Source organism: Pholis gunnellus (assembly GCF_910591455.1).
Source record: "Pholis gunnellus genome assembly, chromosome: 22".
Classification (NCBI taxonomy): Eukaryota; Metazoa; Chordata; class Actinopteri; order Perciformes; family Pholidae; genus Pholis; species Pholis gunnellus.
The window spans coordinates 11,453,547-11,472,601 of record NC_136549.1 but is presented as its reverse complement, the minus strand read 5'-3'; the positions used below and the strand labels follow the sequence as shown (position 1 = coordinate 11,472,601).

Sequence of the window (19,055 nt, the reverse complement as noted above, 5' to 3'; positions counted from 1 at the left end):
GTAAACAGAAACTAATTACACTTGCTGGCCAAGCAATAATTTTTTTTAATCAAAAAACTTTTCTTTCTCCGCTGTGTGTTCCACGTGAATGCAGCAAGAGGTCGTTACTCGTGAATGTTAATTGCAGCCATTCATTACAGCTACAGACGCCCCTACAGAAACTGTACAACCGAGATTTAGTGAACAATCTGTTTATTGTTCTGGTCAAAGTGATTGCAACAAAAGCAATTATCATTTTATTTCATTTAAGAGTGAGCTGTAGCAGGTTTGAACTTATTTCAACAGGATTTTAGGGTGTTCATGGTGAGAGGAAGTAGATGAGCAGTGAAAGTATTTGTCGGTGCTGTAGGTTTATGATGGTGCCGCCTGTTGTTCGCCGTGGTGTTAACTTATGATTGCTCCAATTTAGCTACTTCATTGGGCCTTTTCTTGAGTACTTGGTTCAATGTTGTGTGTTGGTTCGTCTCATTTCTATCATGATGAAAAACAAGATTGCTGCATATCGTTTCAGGCGATCTTGATGTGATGAGTTAATGCATTTATAAAAACGTAACAATGTGCTGAATCTTGACATTTCTTCACCTTTTTCACTTGTAAAACGATAACTTCAGTATTAGGCATGGGATGATGTGAAAGTTCAATTTCACGATTATTTCCTGGAATCCCTTTATCGAATATTTTTTGCATCAGTCTTGAATAAGGTAATCATTGATCATAAGTTCCCCCTTCATACATATATGATGAATGAATAATAGCAGCATTGTGTGACTCTAATATTTACAACTATCCTGATAATGTGCATTCACCAAATAATTCACTTATTGTGTGTTCTTTGTCACCATCCATGATAAAATCCTACATCGTCCCATCCCTCGTGCAACAGTAGCTGGGAACTTAATACTCACGACCTGTACGTAGCCTGTAGTTTCATTGAGAATAGTTCTGCTAAAGTTTCTTTCTAGCTCTTATCCTCTTGTTCACACGTCCTATAAGACTTAATTGGCCAGATATTCAAGTGCAAAGGTTGGAAAAGTAGGCGTCCTGAGTTCACGTGGCCGTATGAGTGTGTGTGGCTCAGTACAGTAGATGTGTTGGATGTGTAACATGACAGGCATTTTCTATTGAACACGTCCCTTTTCCTTTTCTCTGTGTTTCCCCTCTTGGCTCTGACAGGAGAGAAGCCCATTAATGAGGTTCTGTAGCGGTGAACCGTCGGCTCAGCTAATGGTGCTCGAGGTAGACATTCTGTGATTGAACGACGGAAAGAACTTCAACATATGGAGGGAGCGAAGACGAGAGGGGAGTCGAGAGGCAGAAAATCTGGATGAGATATAGAAGCGGTTAAAAGGCAGAGGAATAAATAGAGAGCAGACAAGAGGTATTGATTCACAGAGTGTACAAACTCCAATTATCACACAAACTAATCCAAAAACAGCACTTTAAAAACTACATTAAAAAGTGTCCACTTTAAACCAATGTCAAATAGATATGTCATGTCAGTGGAACGGGTCATACTAACCTGTGATTTAAGAGAAGACGTATGTCTTTTCCTTTTTAAATGTAGCTTTCGGTGACAGCTAACAGTAGGTAAGTACGGCAGCCAGGAGAGGAGGAAAAGGCATAAATTCAGCTAAAGAGGTTCGTGGATTAGAGGTGACCCTGAATCTGCTGACATGGGCTTGATAGACAGAAGTTGAAGGCGGACTGTGGCCCCCCTCCTGGCTTCATCGGGCCCGGCAAGACCACCTGCTGCTGGGTGGAATGAATATGCATTGATGCGCAGCGTGAGCACTGAGAAATGTACCGTATGCCCACAGCCATGATCACACGAGGAGGCAGTCGCTTACTCATACGTTAGCATGTTTTTCTTTACCGTGCAGATGGATCCACTTTCTGCACATGCGGCTCGAGTTGTCCACGAGGTCCGGTGTCAGGAACACATCCTCGGGCTGTCTCTTTTTCTCCCTGCGTGTCTCCCCCCTAATGTCTTTTTCTTTCTACGTTCCGCTCACCTTCTCTCTGCTGCTCTCTGTTGTTCCATCTCTCTTGAAACAACTCTCCCTCTCTCTCGTTCACTTGGCTCCCTCGGGACATCTGTTGTCCAAAGACAATATGCCGCTCTCCGGTCGCTCACTGTGTCCTCTGCTGTCAAGCGAAGGAACTTTCCTGCCATCGGTTTGTGTGTCTGAATGAGTGCGCGCTTGCGTCCTCCACACTTGTTTTCATCTGCTTCTAATCCCTGTGCTCCCGCCGCTCGCTGTTTAAACGGGCATGTGGTGAGTTGAGGTTGTATGTCAAAGCAAATTACCACAACTAGTGCTAATGCCTTCCAACTAAATGAGACAATTAATCCTAATTGTTTTCTTTCCCGCCCGTATATGGAAGAGATTGTCCCGGTGATGATGTTGTGCTTTGCGAGGCCACACTCGTTTCTCTTTCTGCCTTCATGTAGGTCTGGATCTATCTCTCTCTCTCTCTCTCCGAGCGCCAGAGTATCTTCTCCCTTCCTTTCATCCTCGGCCGCTTTGTCCCCATGTCCCCATTGTTCTCTCGGCATGCCCCCCTGTTCCCGCCTTGGCTGAGACTTCCTCCATGCGTGCTCCCCCCCCCCCCCCATATCTCGGTAATGAACCCACAGCTCTTCATCTCTCCTCCGTCTCCCCCCCCCTGTGTGTTGGACATGACAGATGACTGGGGACCTCCAGAGGTTCGCTCCCCAGGGCTCTTGATAAAGGCAGCTCCAACCCCAAGATGATCAATCAATCAGTTTACACTGCGGGCGCCCGATCAGCCAATTAATCAATCGCCGAGCCAGCAGATGTTGTTGCCGTCCCTCAGCGAAAGGAGCTGGCAGTGGAGTGGTGGAGATGGTGTCTCCAACGAGGCCGAGGGGCTTGAAGTGTCATGGAGAAGAAAGGAGAGTGATTTTTCATGTTTGTACCAGGACTTCAACCTTTTGTGGGCTCGCTTGTACCATTTCTTTTCACCGGACGATCTTTTCTCTTCCAGCTTTTTCCAATGACAGTCCCTACTTTTCAATCTCGAGAACTTCTTAGCATAGTCCTACTTAGCTTCTAGAAGCTTATGATTAGCTAATGATTACTATAAACCTTACTGTTTGTGTACTATATCTTCTTTTAAACAGGTGCACATTTGGCAGAAGTGCAGTAGAGATGTAAATGTCTGTGTGGGCTGACTCTCCCTGTCTGGACATCATTAAGGCCAGCTGGTTCGGATCAAGCCCTCTGTTGACCTCTGTTCACAGTCAATGAGCTACAGGCTCCACAAGGACACTTCCTTTTAATGCGCCCTTAAACAGCCAGTAGTTAGGATACACGCACGGACAATCGAGACACACCCACACTCGCCACCTACACCTCTCTTGGCCTTTGGTCCCTGTCCTGGCCCCTCGGTCCCTGTCCTGGTCAGGTCAGCCCTTTGACCCACCAGGTCGTTGCGTCATTACTCACTGTGCTAAGAGACCCCCCCCCCCCCCCCCCTCCCCGGGAGTCATTCTGTCTGCAGCCTGTGGCTTCCATGTCTTTTTCCGCAAGGATGCTAACCCTAACCCATACACACTGGAGTCCTTTCAGCATTTCCACAGAATAAGCAAGTATCACTTGTCGCGCCACATACCCAGTAGGGAAGAGGAGAAAACAGCATATGCAATATATAGACTAATTCTTACAGCGTAGTGGTCGGAAGGTAATTGCTTCAGTCGGAGCTTCTTAGCCACAGCCAGCTTGTTCTCAATGATTAATGACACCACTGCTTCTTTTGACTATATTGTGACCATTCGCTGCTCCACTGCGCATCAATCCCCGTGAAGAGGTGCCCAGGATGCTGCATTATTATGTTGTGACAAGGCGGCCATGCTGTCGAGTTTATTTCGGGGCGTCCTTGTGGCCCGGCGGTGTAAGACGCCTGTAACTGATTCAGCACCCTTTTGTTGCTCGAGTCAAATTCCTGCTTTTTCTCCCCGTGTTTCCTGTCACTCTCTACAGGGTCTTGCAGTTGGTCTGCGTTGCTTTCTTACTGCAAAGACAACTTCCCCGTAAGAGTTCAGTCTGCTTCAAACAAAGTGTGTGTTGGAGCGAAGCCTGAACCTGCCAAACACACCTTTCCGACTTGGGAATTGGCGCGGACTGTCTCACAGTTTTTGTAAGCATCCAAAACCAACAATTTGACATCATGCCGCCTACGACTTCGGTCAGCTTTTGCATATACAAACAACTTCAACACCATGAATGCCTTCAAGGAGAGACCGTCCGAGTTGTACTCGAGATAGTTTGTCTCAAGCACATTCAGCTCTCACAAAACACGACCGAGGCTAATGTCTTCGTGCAGCCTCGTCTTCTTTGGTGTTCAACTTGCAGAAAACTGTCAAAGGGCCAGGTGAATCCAACCAACAGAGTAGCTGTGACACAATAACCAAAAGTATAACTTTTTGGTAGTTGTGCAAAATCTATAATCATTTAGATATATTTGCAAATGCAGCTGTTTTGATTACATTCACTAGAACTCAGGCTCAGCGGCCAACTGAGACAACTTTTTAGCATTAAAAAGTTGTTTTATCCATTACTATGCGTGTAAATACATGTTTGACAGTGTGCTCGTCCTGTGTTATCAGTCAAGGTTAAGCCCATTAACTGACCACACTATATGTGACAGGATTACATCGCCCATGACCCGACCACCTCCCGTGGAGACTAATCGCTAGCCTTGGACCAAAGTGTTATTGCAGCTCAGTAAAAACCCCATGATGCTAATTAACCAGCCAAAGTGAACGCTCTCTAATGGAGTTTTACTGCTCCTGCTAGCAGGACTTGTGTTTTATTAGTGACTCTTAAGGGTTATACGTAGCACTGCCAGTAAGGTCTGTGTTAGGTGATATCATTTTACACTCCATCACTTAGATTTGATCTGCCAGTGATGGCTTTTAAAGATGGAGCTGCAGCGGCTTTAGAGGCAGTTGCAGGATTTGTGGAAGGGATGTGTGTCCGCAACAGTTTCGAGTGTGTGTGTAAGTATTCGTATGTGGCTGCAAAAAGTAAACCCTTCTTAAAATATTCACCCAGCTCCTCGATATGACAGTTCTCCGAGCATCTGTCAAAACCCCCCCCCAAAAAAACAATTCTCCTTCCAACTATCTTGTCATCCATATTCCATCCACACATTGGCCCACCTCTCTCCCACCCTTTCATCTTCTCTACCCTATGGACTTCCCGTTCCCTTCCCTCCATCCATCTCTGACCTCCCACATGCCACCTACACCTCCGCCGTACCAATTAACACCAGCGCGTGGTCACATCGCGCTGCCCTTTGACCCACCCACCCACCCTGCCCGTCGGAGCACACATGACCCGAGGTCCGTGGCTTCAGTATTAGTTTGTCACCGGGCCGCCTGTCGCGCGGGGTCTGTGATAGATGGGCCCCGGTGAGTGGCTCTGACGCACCATGCTGCGGCGTTCGCTCGGATGGTGTGAGGGGGAGCATTGATTATGAGGCTACTCGTGACAGCGGCGAATCAGGGCCGAGCTGACGGTGGCAAGGGGGGGGGGGGGGGAGACAAAAGAGGCCGACGGTTATGGATGAGGTGCCGTTAGTTAATGCGGTGGTATCGGATTTGTGCTCTATCGATCACGGGATCTTGCGAGAGGATTTTCATGGTTTATAAGCATTTAGTTGGCTTACATTGTTACCGCGAATCACGTCATTGTTACAATACAGAGATCTCCATCATTGAGGTGTGAAATGAAAAATGTAATATGTATAGAATTGCTAAGAGCCATAATCAGATTTTTTTTTTTTCTTCTTGTGAGGAGAAATTGCTTGATTGTGGTGCGTAGCCTGAATGTATGCTGTTGGCAATTAGTTTGGTAAACTTGTCAAAAAATTGAATTTTAGAGGATCCACTTCTCAACCTGGGGGCCGGGACTCTCCAAAGGGGTCGTAATGTAGGTGAAACAAGGTGATGGATGGGATGGGAGATAATCAAAAACGTATTTCTCCTACACAAAATGATGATTTATTCAGATGTGTCTCTTATACAGTAATATACTTTGTCTTGTAAAATACTGGATAGTGTACTATAGTTTACTTCTGGCCTTTAGGGCCTCTAAAGGTTATTTTGATGGAACAATTTAAGAAGGGAAAACTAATTTGGTTCTATGCTCTCAACTTATAGATTGTACAGTACCGTTTTATTTAATGTACTGTGGTGTTTATTTCATTGCGTTTCGTTTCTCCGTTGTGCCTCGGAAGTATACAGTGTCTCCTTAAAAAGGAGAGCAGGAAAGGATGCAAATATGACACAATTGTGTTATTCCCTATAAGGTCTTTTTAAACCAGGGAGTCCCATATGGAGCCACACACAGTACAAGTACATACTCACACATGCAGTTGCCCTAAGCCTGCTGAACGCTGCAGGCAGCAGTTATTTATATTTCAGAGGAATGCTTTTGAAAGAAAAAGAGAGAACACTTAAAACAAAAACAAAAAGCTGGTGTGAAAGAAAATGGAGTGTACGCGAGCAAATCAGTGAGAGAACAGGAGGTGTGTGCGTGTGTGTATGGGGGGGCCTGACGCAGCAAAATCCACCTGTTTTCATCCTTCCTGCAATCCTCCTGTCCTCCTGTCCTCCTCCTCCTCCTTTCCTCCTCCTCCTCCTCCTCTCCGGCGCCCTTCGCTCCCAGCTCAAACTGCGGCAGTCGGCTAATTAAAAAACACGGCTGTCCTTAATTATTCAGCGGCTTGCTAATTGATATTCACAGAGGCGTTCACCTCGCCTAAACGATCCGTTTAATCTGACCACCGCGGTCTCACTCTCAGCTGCCTGTCACCCTCAGCCGTTGTGCTACTGTACTTAATAAGAGGCCGGAGGGAGATGGATACGGGGGGGGGGGGGCGTAGAAGTTTGCAGTTGTTGTAGTTTTCTGGGCTACAAACCGCAGTGTGTGGACTGGATTACTGTCGGCTATTGTTTTTGAGTGTTTGTATTTTCACCGGGCTGCTTTTTTTTTTCTTCCACATGTCACGGGTTGCTGCACAGGAAAATTAGACGAAAGGTCGAATTAGAATGAGTAAATTAGCCAAAAATGAATTACATCGTCCTCTGGACTTGCAAAGTTTTGATAAAAGTGCTCATAAAACTCTTTCATCATGAGGGGGATTGACAGTCATTTCTGGCTTCCAAGAAATCATCGTCTCAGATAATTAAAAAAAAAAGATTTCAAAGCTGGAAAGTCACGAGAACTTCAGGTGTTCCCTTCTTCTCCTCTTACTTCCACTTATATCTTCCTTTCTGTACTTTGTGATCGTTTTCTCTCTCTAACTTCTTTCTAAAGTTAAGGAGATGCACTTGGCCCAGACTGTCCCCATCTATCAGCCAGTTCTCCATTCTTGACACTTCCAATGAGAAATCACCTTTTTCTTTTTGTCCTCTTCCTCTCTTTGTCTCTTATCTCTCTATTCTTTCCCCTCTCCATTTTTTTTCCTTCTTTTTTCCATTTCATGTCCAGTTCTGCCCTTCTCTTCCTCTACCACCCCCCACACTTACCCCAGCTCTCCTCCTCTTCCACCCGTGACCGCCTCTTCATTAGGTGAACAAAGGGTGCATGGGCAGTGTTGAAGTCTGTCCCATTGTTTGGCCTTTGGTATGATTAGATTATCTTTAAAGTCTGCTGAATGGGGTTAATCAGTCGGAAGTAATCCTGAGATTGTGTGTGTGTGTGTGTGTGTGTGTGGGGGTGTGTCATCAAAGAGGAGGGACAACCTGCTTGCATGGAAATTGCATACATGCACGGCTGCATGTATGCACAGACTTGCGCGTAGACGCACACAAAAGTGAGCAAAAAAAAGGACAATCCCTGGCCCCACATTTCTGTCACCACCTCTCCTCTTTTAATGACCCCTTTAGTCTCGCCTTCAGCACACATTTATCTCTCCACCCGCTCTCTGTGGGTACAGCTGCTCCGGCTGGTGTGTGTGTGTGTGTGTGTGTGTGTAAGTGCTGATATGTGCGTTTCAGATCAGTGTCTGAGCCGTTTGTTTGTGTCCCGGCGTCTGCGTGCATCTTTTGTCTTTCAATCTGCAAAGCCAAAGTCTTTAGTCGCCACCTATCAGCGTAACATTGAGGTTGGACACACTTCCACACGACCAATCCTCTCCTCTGTGTTCCCCTCCATCCCATCATCTCTTTCCTATTCCTCTTAAATTGAGCTGTTGGTGGAGACAGGTTTTTTTCTTTTTTTTGGCCCCTTGGTCCAACGTTAACACGGCCTGTCGAAAACTTTGCCAATCTATCCCAGAAGCCCCGATTGCACGCTTGGAATCGATAAAACACTTTAAGGTCAAGACGGTGCTACTTCCCGTGTACTTGCTACAGACTTTTTAAGGGCGTACTCCAGGGTGCAGTCAGCCAACACTCAGGTTTAAGTTCAACTTGATTCCATCAAGTGCCGGCCTCTTGAGCTTTTTCCATCACACCGGCCACGTAAAAAGCATTTCAGACATGCAAAAGGGGGGGAAACAGTGGAGACAATCGTCTGGCCTGAACGCTGAAGGCTGGCTAATGTTAGGTTGTGGTGTTGCTTTACCGAGTGTTGTCAGGAATGCCATAAAGTGGTGCTGTAGAGTGTTCTGGACCTGTGGATGGCATTATCTCACTGTGTGCCTGCGCAGGTGTTTTGCCCGTGTTTCTGTATTAATTGAGGCGCGTAAGCTTGGAGCATCCCCTTGACTTTGAAACCCCCCCTCACACACCACCACCACTCATCTCATGCGAGCACAGCCCTTCGGTGTGACACTCCTCATCACAATGCATAGAGCGCACAGCTCCGCCTGCAGTGCACCGAGTCGCCCAAACACAGATGGTTATCAGAGGAGTAGAGATTGGATGGGGTAATGCAATTTTTCCCTCCATACGTTGTTTTCTTCATACTCCCCTCCGTCTCCTTCAACACTCCTCGTGCTGAAAGCAAAGGCTTCAAAGTTTCTTTACGTAGGACAGTCCTCTGCAATATGGCGGTGTGTCTTTGAAGGTTTGGAGCCACAGTTCATGGTCATATACCACACATGTATTTATGTGTGAGTAGGCGCTGGTGTGTGTGTGTGTGTGTGTGTGTGTATGCCGGTGCAAGAAGCGATGGAGAGGACGGAGTGCGAGTGTTCAAGCAGAACAGTGTGTCAGCCAGTCACCCCGACCCTCTGAATACCAAACCTTTCCAAATGTCACTTTGAAGAAGTTCATGGATGAATCAGTGCCTCTTTTACACTCCTTTCTCTTTTCTCTTGTTGTTTTTCCCCCCGATGCTTCCCTCATTCAGGAGATTGGACGGAAGGTAAGTCGAGAGGTCTCTACCTTCTGTTAGACTCTACAGTTCTCTTTCACGGTTTCTGCATCATAGCGCCACGGTCTCAGCCTCTTTGACACATATTTTTATTTCAGCTGTTCCATATTTTCGATAATCCCCTTTTACAGCTTTCTTCCTCCATATGCTTTGTAGAATTATAGATGAGATTTCAGCTTATTTTCTAATCTTATTAACAGAAGGGAGCAGTCATAATAATACAAATGTGGTTGGGCCCCAGAGTTCGCTGTGGCTTTGAATAACCACCTCTCAGTTTGCGCGATACAAGTCCCAAATCACCAGTGTTTTATCATGATCATCCATTAGTAGAATTTTAATTTCTATTTGAGTCAGTGGCCCTCTCTCCCAGTGTGAAGGACTGCTCTTCCCTCTGTGGAAGCCGATACGTCCGGGTCTTATCACCCAGAGAGTCAGCCGTACGTTCAGTGAAGGTCACAGTAGAGGGAAGGACAGCGGAGATTGGTAGTGCTGGGTAGATATATATATTTATTGAGAGCTGATGTTATCCTCTTGACCTGATAGCGGTTTGGCCCAAGATTGAACGCAAGAGGACAAAGACGCACATACAATACGTGCCGAGGCATCATCAGTCTCACAGACAATGGACGCACTTTTCTACACGTCGAGCTGTATGTGCACATACAGGCAACACTTGTCTATGTGCACGCCGGCAGGCACAGCGCTCATCACACATTAAATGAAAAAAGGTTCACAGTCTAGTCTATATATGATTATAAACAGAGCGCCTGTGTCTGAGTTCCCTCTTCTTTACCTCTCTGATGTATACTTGTGTATGCGTGCATTTTATCATAGAATTGGCACTGCTCCACTGAGCACCCAAGTGATGGTTTTTCTTCTCCTCTGTGTGTGTGTGTCAGGCCAAGCAGCTGGGGGCCAGAGAAGCAGACCTAAACAAGCAGGATGCTTTCTACAGAGAGCAGGTGGCTCGGCTGGAGGAGAGGGTAAGAAACCGTTTGCACCATAAGTCAACCTGAAAACTGCCTTTATATGGATGTAGGTGATGTTAATGTTCAACCAAACTCACATAACTAGGCTCAACCGGTTACTACAGAAATAAAGCGATGATATGAGTCATCCTATGATGTTTGTGTCACTATTAACCAGTATAGCTTTTATAACCGTTCGCTGAGATTAATTCTCAGACAACGTTGGAGAGAAAAACATTTTTTCATCAAATTATCAAGTAGTAAATCCAAAACTGTGTCTCCTATTACACGGTGTTGATGTTAACATCTGGAATGCAGATACCGACACATTATTGAAAGGCAGAAACATACTGATCTGCAAGTCTACTGAGCATACTGTACGTAGAGCTATACATTCTGTACGTGTGTTGTTAACTGTAATTGATTCGTTGCAGAGTTTTGCTCAACACATAACTACAAGAGTGATATAAAAAAAGATAAATAATAGAACCAAAGCACAAGTAATGAGAAAATGCCAAGGTGGAGGATACGGTTTCAAGAGGTGAAGCAGAAGATAACTTTCCTTTTCACGACGGAAGACAAAGTAAAAACTAAATGCTGCGTTACGCAGTCACAAAGCAAAGTGACATCATTGCTATTTTTCAAGAACCATACATCTCACACTGCAGCTAGTTGTTGCCTGGGGAAACGTTTCATACATCTATTAATGTATAACGCACTCATCGTCACGCCACAGTGGGAACACGTGAGCGAGCGCACGCAGATTAATGCACACAATCCAGTACACAGTGGTCGCATTGGGTTCAGTTAAAGTACAGTCACATTTATTCATTTTCTTCATCCCTCCGTCCCACTGTTTCTGTTTTCATCCTTCAACTTAAACTCGGCATGTGTTCCCCCGTGTGGTGCACATCGCTCTCTCTCTCTCTTGTTCTCTCGGATTGTCTCTCTGCGACTCCTCTGCTCTCTGGCGCTCCCTTTTCTTCTTTTAATTTCAACCCTCCTTACCTCCACCTGAAGGAGAAAAGGTTACATCTCAGTCAGCCCTGTGTGTGTCCTCCTGTTGCTGAAAATGTCTCTACCCTGATGGTCCTTGTCAAACTAGTGTCCTACGGAGGGGGACGAAGGTCAGCTGGCGTGCTTAGCCCACTTCAAAGGGCAGCCCCACGCTGGTCCCAGAGTGAGACGCCTGCAAGGCAGGAAACCAGGGTCAAATGCCCCGTTAAAGTGTGGCAAAATAAAAAGAGGACGCCCTCATGCTGCTCTCAAATCATAGGTGTATCCTGGGAAGGATACAAGGCCAGATTTAATGCGCTTAAATTGACGCCTTCATGCTGGGAAGGAGCTTTGTCCCCTTTGGATGGGGCTGAAAAGTCAAACGCTCTCTATGGTGGAAAAAAAATGGAGATTTCACACCGTTGTGAAGACAGATATTCGATGAGGAGGAGAAAGGCACTCGCATATTTTTCTTTTTAGAAGTTCACATGAATACAAGCATGGCAAAATATCACACACTCAGGGGGGGACACATTGTCCTCAATAGGACCTCAATGTCAAATGATGAAAGAATGTGGTGTCTTATGTCTTACACCATTATTACAACATACTTTTCGTTCTTAGCTGATTAAACAGCAGCACCCTTATAATAATTCACTGTTTGTTTAATATTTTCCGTGTGGATTTGTTGGTTCCCATTAGCGGACAGTTATCCTTGTTGGGTCAATAAAGCAAATGTTCCCTCCTTCACTCAGGATGAGTTCTTGAGCCAGTGGGTATTGAGTGGACTTCTGTGGGTAATTGGATGTGCATTGGTCTGTACGACTCCGGTTGGGTAGCGGTAGAGAGGAGGACGCCATTTGCTGATGTCAAGGGGAAGGTGTGCGTTAAGTGATGGATCATTTTGCCAAGAACACATCTGCACCTTTCGAACGGACTTTCTTCAGCAGGATGGTGGCTTTCAAAAGACCTTAAAGATGTTTAAATATTCTGAGATGGAGGCATGCTCGCTGCTCCGTCCGGATAGCTGAGCGTCTCTCTTTCAATTCCTCATCTCGTGTTGCATTATTACATCTTTAAACCGTGTAGCCCGACTGCATCGCCCCGCAACGGAGAAAATGTGAGCGCTGATGGCAGAAGCAATGAGTCCCAACTAACACAGGCATTATTGACTTCAGACACTGGCTTTCCATCAGTCATGTTGGCCACTGGTCAATATTCCTTAGATCAAAGTGTCAACAAATCACCTTCACACCTCAAAGAGAGAGAGAAGATTGAGAGAGAGAGTGAGGAAAGAGATACTGTACGAAAGAGAGAAGCTAAAGGGAAGAGGAAACGCTAGAGATTCAACACAATAAAAGACGAGATAGATAAAGAGACTGGACAGCTGGAGACAAACTAGAATGAAATGGATTCTACCTGCGAAGCTATCACAGGAATTATGATGAAGTGACATTTGTGAGTGAGTGAGGATAAGAACAAGACAAAAGACAAAAGTTTAAGGAGGTGGAAGAGTGCTAAAAGAAGATAAAATGTCATCAAATGATAAAGAACGAGAGTCTTAAAGGAAAGGTTAAAAGAGCACTACAACCCGAATCACTGAATAGTAAAAGAAAAAGTGAGAAACGGGGAACGTTGGACAAAAGGGCGGTCTGTGAAAATGAACATTTATTGATTCATGCACAGGAATTAAATTATAAATCATTTATAGTTCCAAAGCACTTTGTCTTCAAAATTTGCGATTATCTTTTTCTTTATTTAAAGTTGCTGAGCCGAAACCCGACAGAAGCGGCGCACATGTGTGCGTTTTTGTGTGACGCTGAGTGATGCTTCGTGTGACTGAGGATCAATGGCGGCCATATTGCATGTTGTCTTACTGTGCAGCAAGCGGCGCGGGGCTCCATAGGGGGGGTGCAGTCAGTTTGCACTGTGCTAATAACGCTCCTTTCTCATGTTCTGGCCCCATTTGGCCCCGCCTCACTCCATCCTCTCTCCAACGTGAGCCCGGCAGCAAACCAAACAAAGTCACAAGTGGCATGTTCTGTTCCTGTGTGCGCTCTGAAAACGCCCGCTTGGTGGATAGCGTCCACTTCAGATGAATGAGCTCAATACAAACTGTATTAGACAGTAGAGAGAGAGAGAGCGCGCATTTCAAGGAAGATACAAGTGTGTATCAAAGTAGACATAAAAGAGGTCGTCTCGGTCCCTTCGCTAAGCCCCTCCCTAGAGAGGCCACTGTCCAATCCTACGTTGGCAACCCTAAGTTTATTGGCGAAGGGTGAATTGAACCATTTTTTGGGGTTAATTTCTAGTGTGAAAACATTTTTTGGGACATTTCGGACTTTCACAACATTTTTTTCCCTCATCATCACGTCATAGCTGATTTTAAATATTCATGAGTAACGGCGTGTGAAAAGGACCTGCTCATCACAGTTCATTGAAGCCCCTAACACAAGTGGGGGAGTTGAAATACTGTGTAAACATACATAAAATAAACTCTTAAAATATGTGGCCGTGAACTAAATCATTGCCATTGCTGCCCAGTCTCAAGGAGCCTGTTGGTGGGCGGTGAACAAGGCTCTGGTGATTTCACTTCCAGCTTAATATTATCTCACGGCGCGTTCTTCGCCCTCCCTCCGTTCCTCCCTTCACCTCAGGATTTCCCCAGCATCTTGCACACCGGCACAAAGAGGCACCAAGAGACACACAGAGAGAGAGAGAGAGAGAGAGAGAGAGAGAGAGAGAGAGAATATAAGTCTGATATATATTACACGTCTGTTCCAATCCAACATAGCCATTCATCAGAGGGGCTTCCAGTGACAGGCCATCACCAGCTCCGAGGCAGCTCGGCCCGCTGCCTCTGCTGCTGCCGCTCATTGGGGCCACAGCTACCAAATAGCCCCTGAAAACAATATCTATATATTTATAAAATCTTCACTCAATACCTGCCCTGCTGTAAAACAATCTCATATTTAACAATCAACTTGCCCGTGTTTTTTTGCTTTTTTTTCCTGTTTTTTTTTTATGAAGCCCTCCCTCCTGGCCACATCTGTCTCTCTATATATCTCTGTCTTTTTCAGATTATTTATTTATTTTGAGTTGTGTGTGTGTTTTTTTTTTCTCCTCCATGCCTCAATTTCTTTATTTCTTTTATTCGTTTTTTTTCTATCTTTCTTTTCGCCTTGTATATCGATGAAATTGGATTTTTCTGCTCTCCTATGGAGGACAATCACTGCAGCAATTGCCATCTCATAGCAAAGCATCACGGCACTGTGAAAGGAAGACATGCGGAGGAAAGAGTATTAAAAAAACAGTAATAGCTTCTTTCTCTTCCTCTGACTTGGTGTCTTCATCTCCCCCTCAGTTTCTCATTTTTCTCTCCCTCTCGATCTCTTGCTCTCAGTCGCTCTCTCTGAAGACTGAAGCTCAAATTTTAAGTACATTTAGCTTGTTGTCTGTAAACAAGTGAAACAATTCCAAAAATTACAAGCATTGTGTCTTGATGGTCTTGTTGCTGTATTATTATAGCAGTAAAGACGGGTTTTTTTAGAATTCCTCTCTCTCCACCGTGAAGCGCTCGGTGTCGTCTCTCTGGCTCTGCTAGTTGTATAACTGGAGACGCACGGTAATCCGGAGTGAAAACATGACAGAGTGCTGCAGTGTTGAGTTATTGTGTCGGAGACTGTTCGCTGTTATAGCCGCATGATGGGATTCACGGGGATTTAACGGGAAGTCTTTTCAAGGAATGGTGATTTCACAACAGCAGAGCGGCACATTAGTTTATGTTTAAAGAAAGAAGACGGCGGCGGTAACGCTCCACAGGCCAAAACAATATTACTGAGATGCAACTTTTGAACTGTCAGCGTTCAGGGGCTCATTTCTTGTTAAAACTATATAACAGAGGTATTTATTCAACGAATGGTACGTTTCTAGGCCATAGTTATGGGTGGTGTAATGTGTTCATTCAGCATTGTATTAAAAATTGTTTCTATTTTTCTCATTCCAGTGATTTGCAAGAAAGGTGATTTAATGAACTAAACACTTAAATTGTCCTTATTAACTTAAGGAATAACATGATTAAATGTGCTTTTTTTTCCTGCATTTTTGCTGAAAGTTGGACGAGAAGATAGAGAGCACTCTCATGTCTCTACATATCAAGCTTCAGCCGGTTAGCATAGCTTAGCGCTAAGACTGGAAACGAGGGGGAAACTGGTCTTCCATCCTATGTACCGACTGCACGGACGTTAGCTGTAGGCTAATCGGCAGTGGACCGATCTTCTGTGTGGGGGGTCTCGCGTGTCTGATCACATCGTTCCATTGACTTTGGACACAGTCCCCGCCTCTGAACATTCGCCTCGCCTTCTGCCTGAACACATGGTTAGAGAAGACTGTAGTCATATTTAGTTACCTTTTGGTTTAAAATGTGCGTGAAGGATAGGCACAATAACGGTTTAACAGCCTCTCTGCTCTCCTTACGAGCAAGTTGCACACAGCAGAAGTCTCATTTACTCGAGCTCCGCAGAAGCGTAATGTTGGCCGTGGTGGGGTTTCTCCCCATTTCGGGCCCTCCTGCTCAGCAGCAGATAAGAGAAAGAAGCCATCAGTACAGGGAGTTATTTGTTTTACTCATTAAAAATGCGAGGCTTTTTCTCTAAATTGAGCAGGAGCCCGTGTAGCGGTGCAGCTTCTATCTTCTCCATATCGCTGCAGTGCATTAGCAGTAATGACTTAATTTGTCTGTGACACCCCCCACCGGCATTTTGTTTGGCTCCAGATGAGCTAAAAGACCCAGTGGAGAGCACGTCGAGTAAATAGGATGAACATAAACAGAAACACTGTTTTCGAGGTAGATTGCACATGGCGTATACACAGAACGAGGTTCTTGTAGCTACGCAGTTCTGTTCATCTATTGATGAAGAATTGCTCGGCGGCAATCAAAAAGCAAAGAGGGCTGCAAAAAAAGAACGAGGTCATGTTTTCGCCGCCCCTGAAAAGATTTTTTCCTCCCTGGGCTAAAAAAAAAAAGAAAAGGTCAGAGCTACGTTCTTAATCAGTTGGGGCAACGGCAGCAAATCACAATTTGACACCACTCAGTAATCACACAAATTACTCTTCTCCACTCTCTCTGGTGGTGAGTGAGGGTTTTCTTTGTGTGTGTGCTTGTCATTGTTTAAAGCCACCAGGATATGTGTAGATAATTTGGCAGCATGTCCACACATGTACCCATGCTGTGTGTGTTAGTACTTTGCGCGCGCATGTGTCAGCGTGAATGCACATGCTGTGTGTGTGTGTGTGTGTGTGTGTGTGTGTGTGTGTGTGTGTGTGTGTGTGTGTGTGTGTGTGTGTGTGTGTGTGTGTGTGTGTGTGTGTGTGTGTGTGTGTGTGTGTGTGTGTGTGTGTGTGTTGTGAGTGGTCCTGCAGTCATTGTCACACACGGCCTTTTTGCCCTCCAGGTGGATTACGGCGCTGATTAGTGCCGGCTCGGACATTTAGGGAGGTATTATTACCGTATACTTAATATTCTAGACAGACACCCAAATCCTTCTCTTTCCGACTCTCTCTTTGTCTTCATATGGCTCAATTTCGGCGCCCAGGAGAAGTCTTATTCTTGCCTCTTTAGCAGCCCCAAAAAAATCTCTTTTTAGTCCTTTTATCTGTGAATAAGCTTCTCTTTTAAATCCTTTTGCTTAGCTCTTGACAGTTTCTTTGTCTACACCAAAAACCACTTGATTCAAGGCCAGGAGGGCACCGATACAACAGGAGCTTACAAGTTAACTCTTAAACTTTGGGCATACTTCTTCATTGTGTTTAACATACAAACTAATGTCTGCCTGAGGGACTGCTGCACTGGGTATGTTAAGTACTCTGACCTCTATTTTGTTTCCACATTATGTTGTTTTATATATATTTCATGCAGGACCTGTACATCCTGCAAATTCCTCCCTGAATGTGTGTCTTGGAGACACGGAGAGGTTCATGACTTAATTTTTTACTCATGGGACCCAATAATAAATAATTTCCAATCAATTAAACTTGACACACGTGGACTTGAGACATCTCAAGAGAGGTCAGAGGGGAAAGAAATGATCTAAAGAAATTGAATGTGTCATTACAAAGGATCAAGCTATTTTCTTTTAACCAGTTCGGTACCTATACTATCTGTGAAGTATATATCATAGACACATTTTAAATTACATGTGTAACTCAGAATGTGAACAAGTAAAGGACTCTGAATCAATTGCGAACCTTCAGTGTCGATCCAAATGAAGAGGACTCAAATCTGTATCAGACCTTTTGTCAGCGTTGTCATGTCCCATCTTCTTTTAGCTCGGCAACGCACAACTATTGATCTTTTCAGCAGCGCAGTTCATTCCTATTGATCGGTTCTGAACTATGATGAATGTCTGGGCTGCTAGAAGGTTAAATCCGCGCAGATGGGACCCGAGATGCTTACCTTTGTCACATTTGTAGTGTTGTCTGTAATGTATGCAAGATGATTTAAGTGTCTGGTGTCCAGTGAGGTCGGTTGGTTGGTTGGCTGGTCCCCGATTCTGTGCGCTTTCTGCACGACAAATTCTCACGGTTAACTGTTCTTCTTTTAACAATGCGGAGGCGAGATAGAACTAGTTTTAAAATGCCATTGTTAACCATGAAAAGTCTTAAACTTCTCCAGAACCATCTTGCAAGAACAGCAAACTTTGTGAAGATCTGCTTATGATTTTGAATTATTCTAATCTCAGAGATCTTTAACCCGGCAATACTTCATACTGTACTGGTTTTGTAGCTCAACATTAACCCAACAGGAAACGAACAAAAAAAAAAAACATGTGAGCTTTACTTTCTGAGTAAAAGTATTCGTAAGTAATATTATTTTTTAAAGTAGAGTACATCACAGGAAGGCATTGGTAGACATTGGCTGTCTTGCACCTGGATCAAACCTCGTACGACTCAATCAAGCCATCCATCAAATTTAACAATCCCTCAGCATTTGGTCATAAATGTGCGTGACAGCCACTGAGGGCTGACGGAACAGCTCTTCCTCGAGTAGTATAAACGGTGGAGGAGCTGTGTTATACAGCCGTGTTTGAGGAGGTAATTCAGGCTGAGGGGTTCCCGCTATGGGTTCATTTGCTATGGGTCACTGGGGGATTTTGACTGGTGGTCTGCACGCTGTTGACTATAGCGGCCCTCTGACCTGACAGGATTGCTGCCTGTTATTACAGCGGCCGCTTGTGAGCGGGATCAGCTCAGACGCACACATAAACACACAAATACCCATAATTCACACGCTCGCACGGAGAGGCAAACATACGTGCACGCACAAAACAGAACAATCCCAATATTTTTTACAGACTTCATGCCTCCGAGCATATACTGTACTTATAACCTGTAGCAATCACATTTCACAAAGCCAGTTTCCATGTTGTGGACAATAAGCCCAAGTGGTAATAGACCTGTGCCCCTAATACCTTTCGATATATTATAGTTTTAATGGCGTTTGAGGCCGGGCTGTGTAGGCTCGCCTGCACAGTAGGCAGGACTATATCAGATCTGAACTGCTGCGAGGTGTCACTTTGCTGAAAATGTTTTCCTTTTGCCTAAATACCTTCAACCTGAAAGCAGGAAGGATGTGCGATGATGATAAATTGGATGGACTTTTTTTTTTTTTTTAATATAAGAGATTGCAATCACATTTTCATGCATTTATCTCACTTACTGTTTTTTTTCTTCTGCCCCTGTC

At 44.8% G+C, this 19,055-nt stretch overlaps 1 protein-coding gene across 2 annotated transcripts in view; it reads left to right on the top strand.

Annotated features, from left to right (window-relative positions):
- chchd3a (coiled-coil-helix-coiled-coil-helix domain containing 3a) overlaps positions 1-19,055 on the top strand; it is a 55,718-nt gene that overhangs the window by 20,858 nt on the left and 15,805 nt on the right. For both annotated transcript variants that reach the window (XM_079183971.1, XM_079183970.1), the window contains exon 6: positions 10,250-10,333. In XM_079183971.1, coding sequence (XP_079040097.1) covers positions 10,250-10,333 — 84 coding nt within the window. The remainder of the gene's footprint in view (positions 1-10,249; positions 10,334-19,055) is intronic.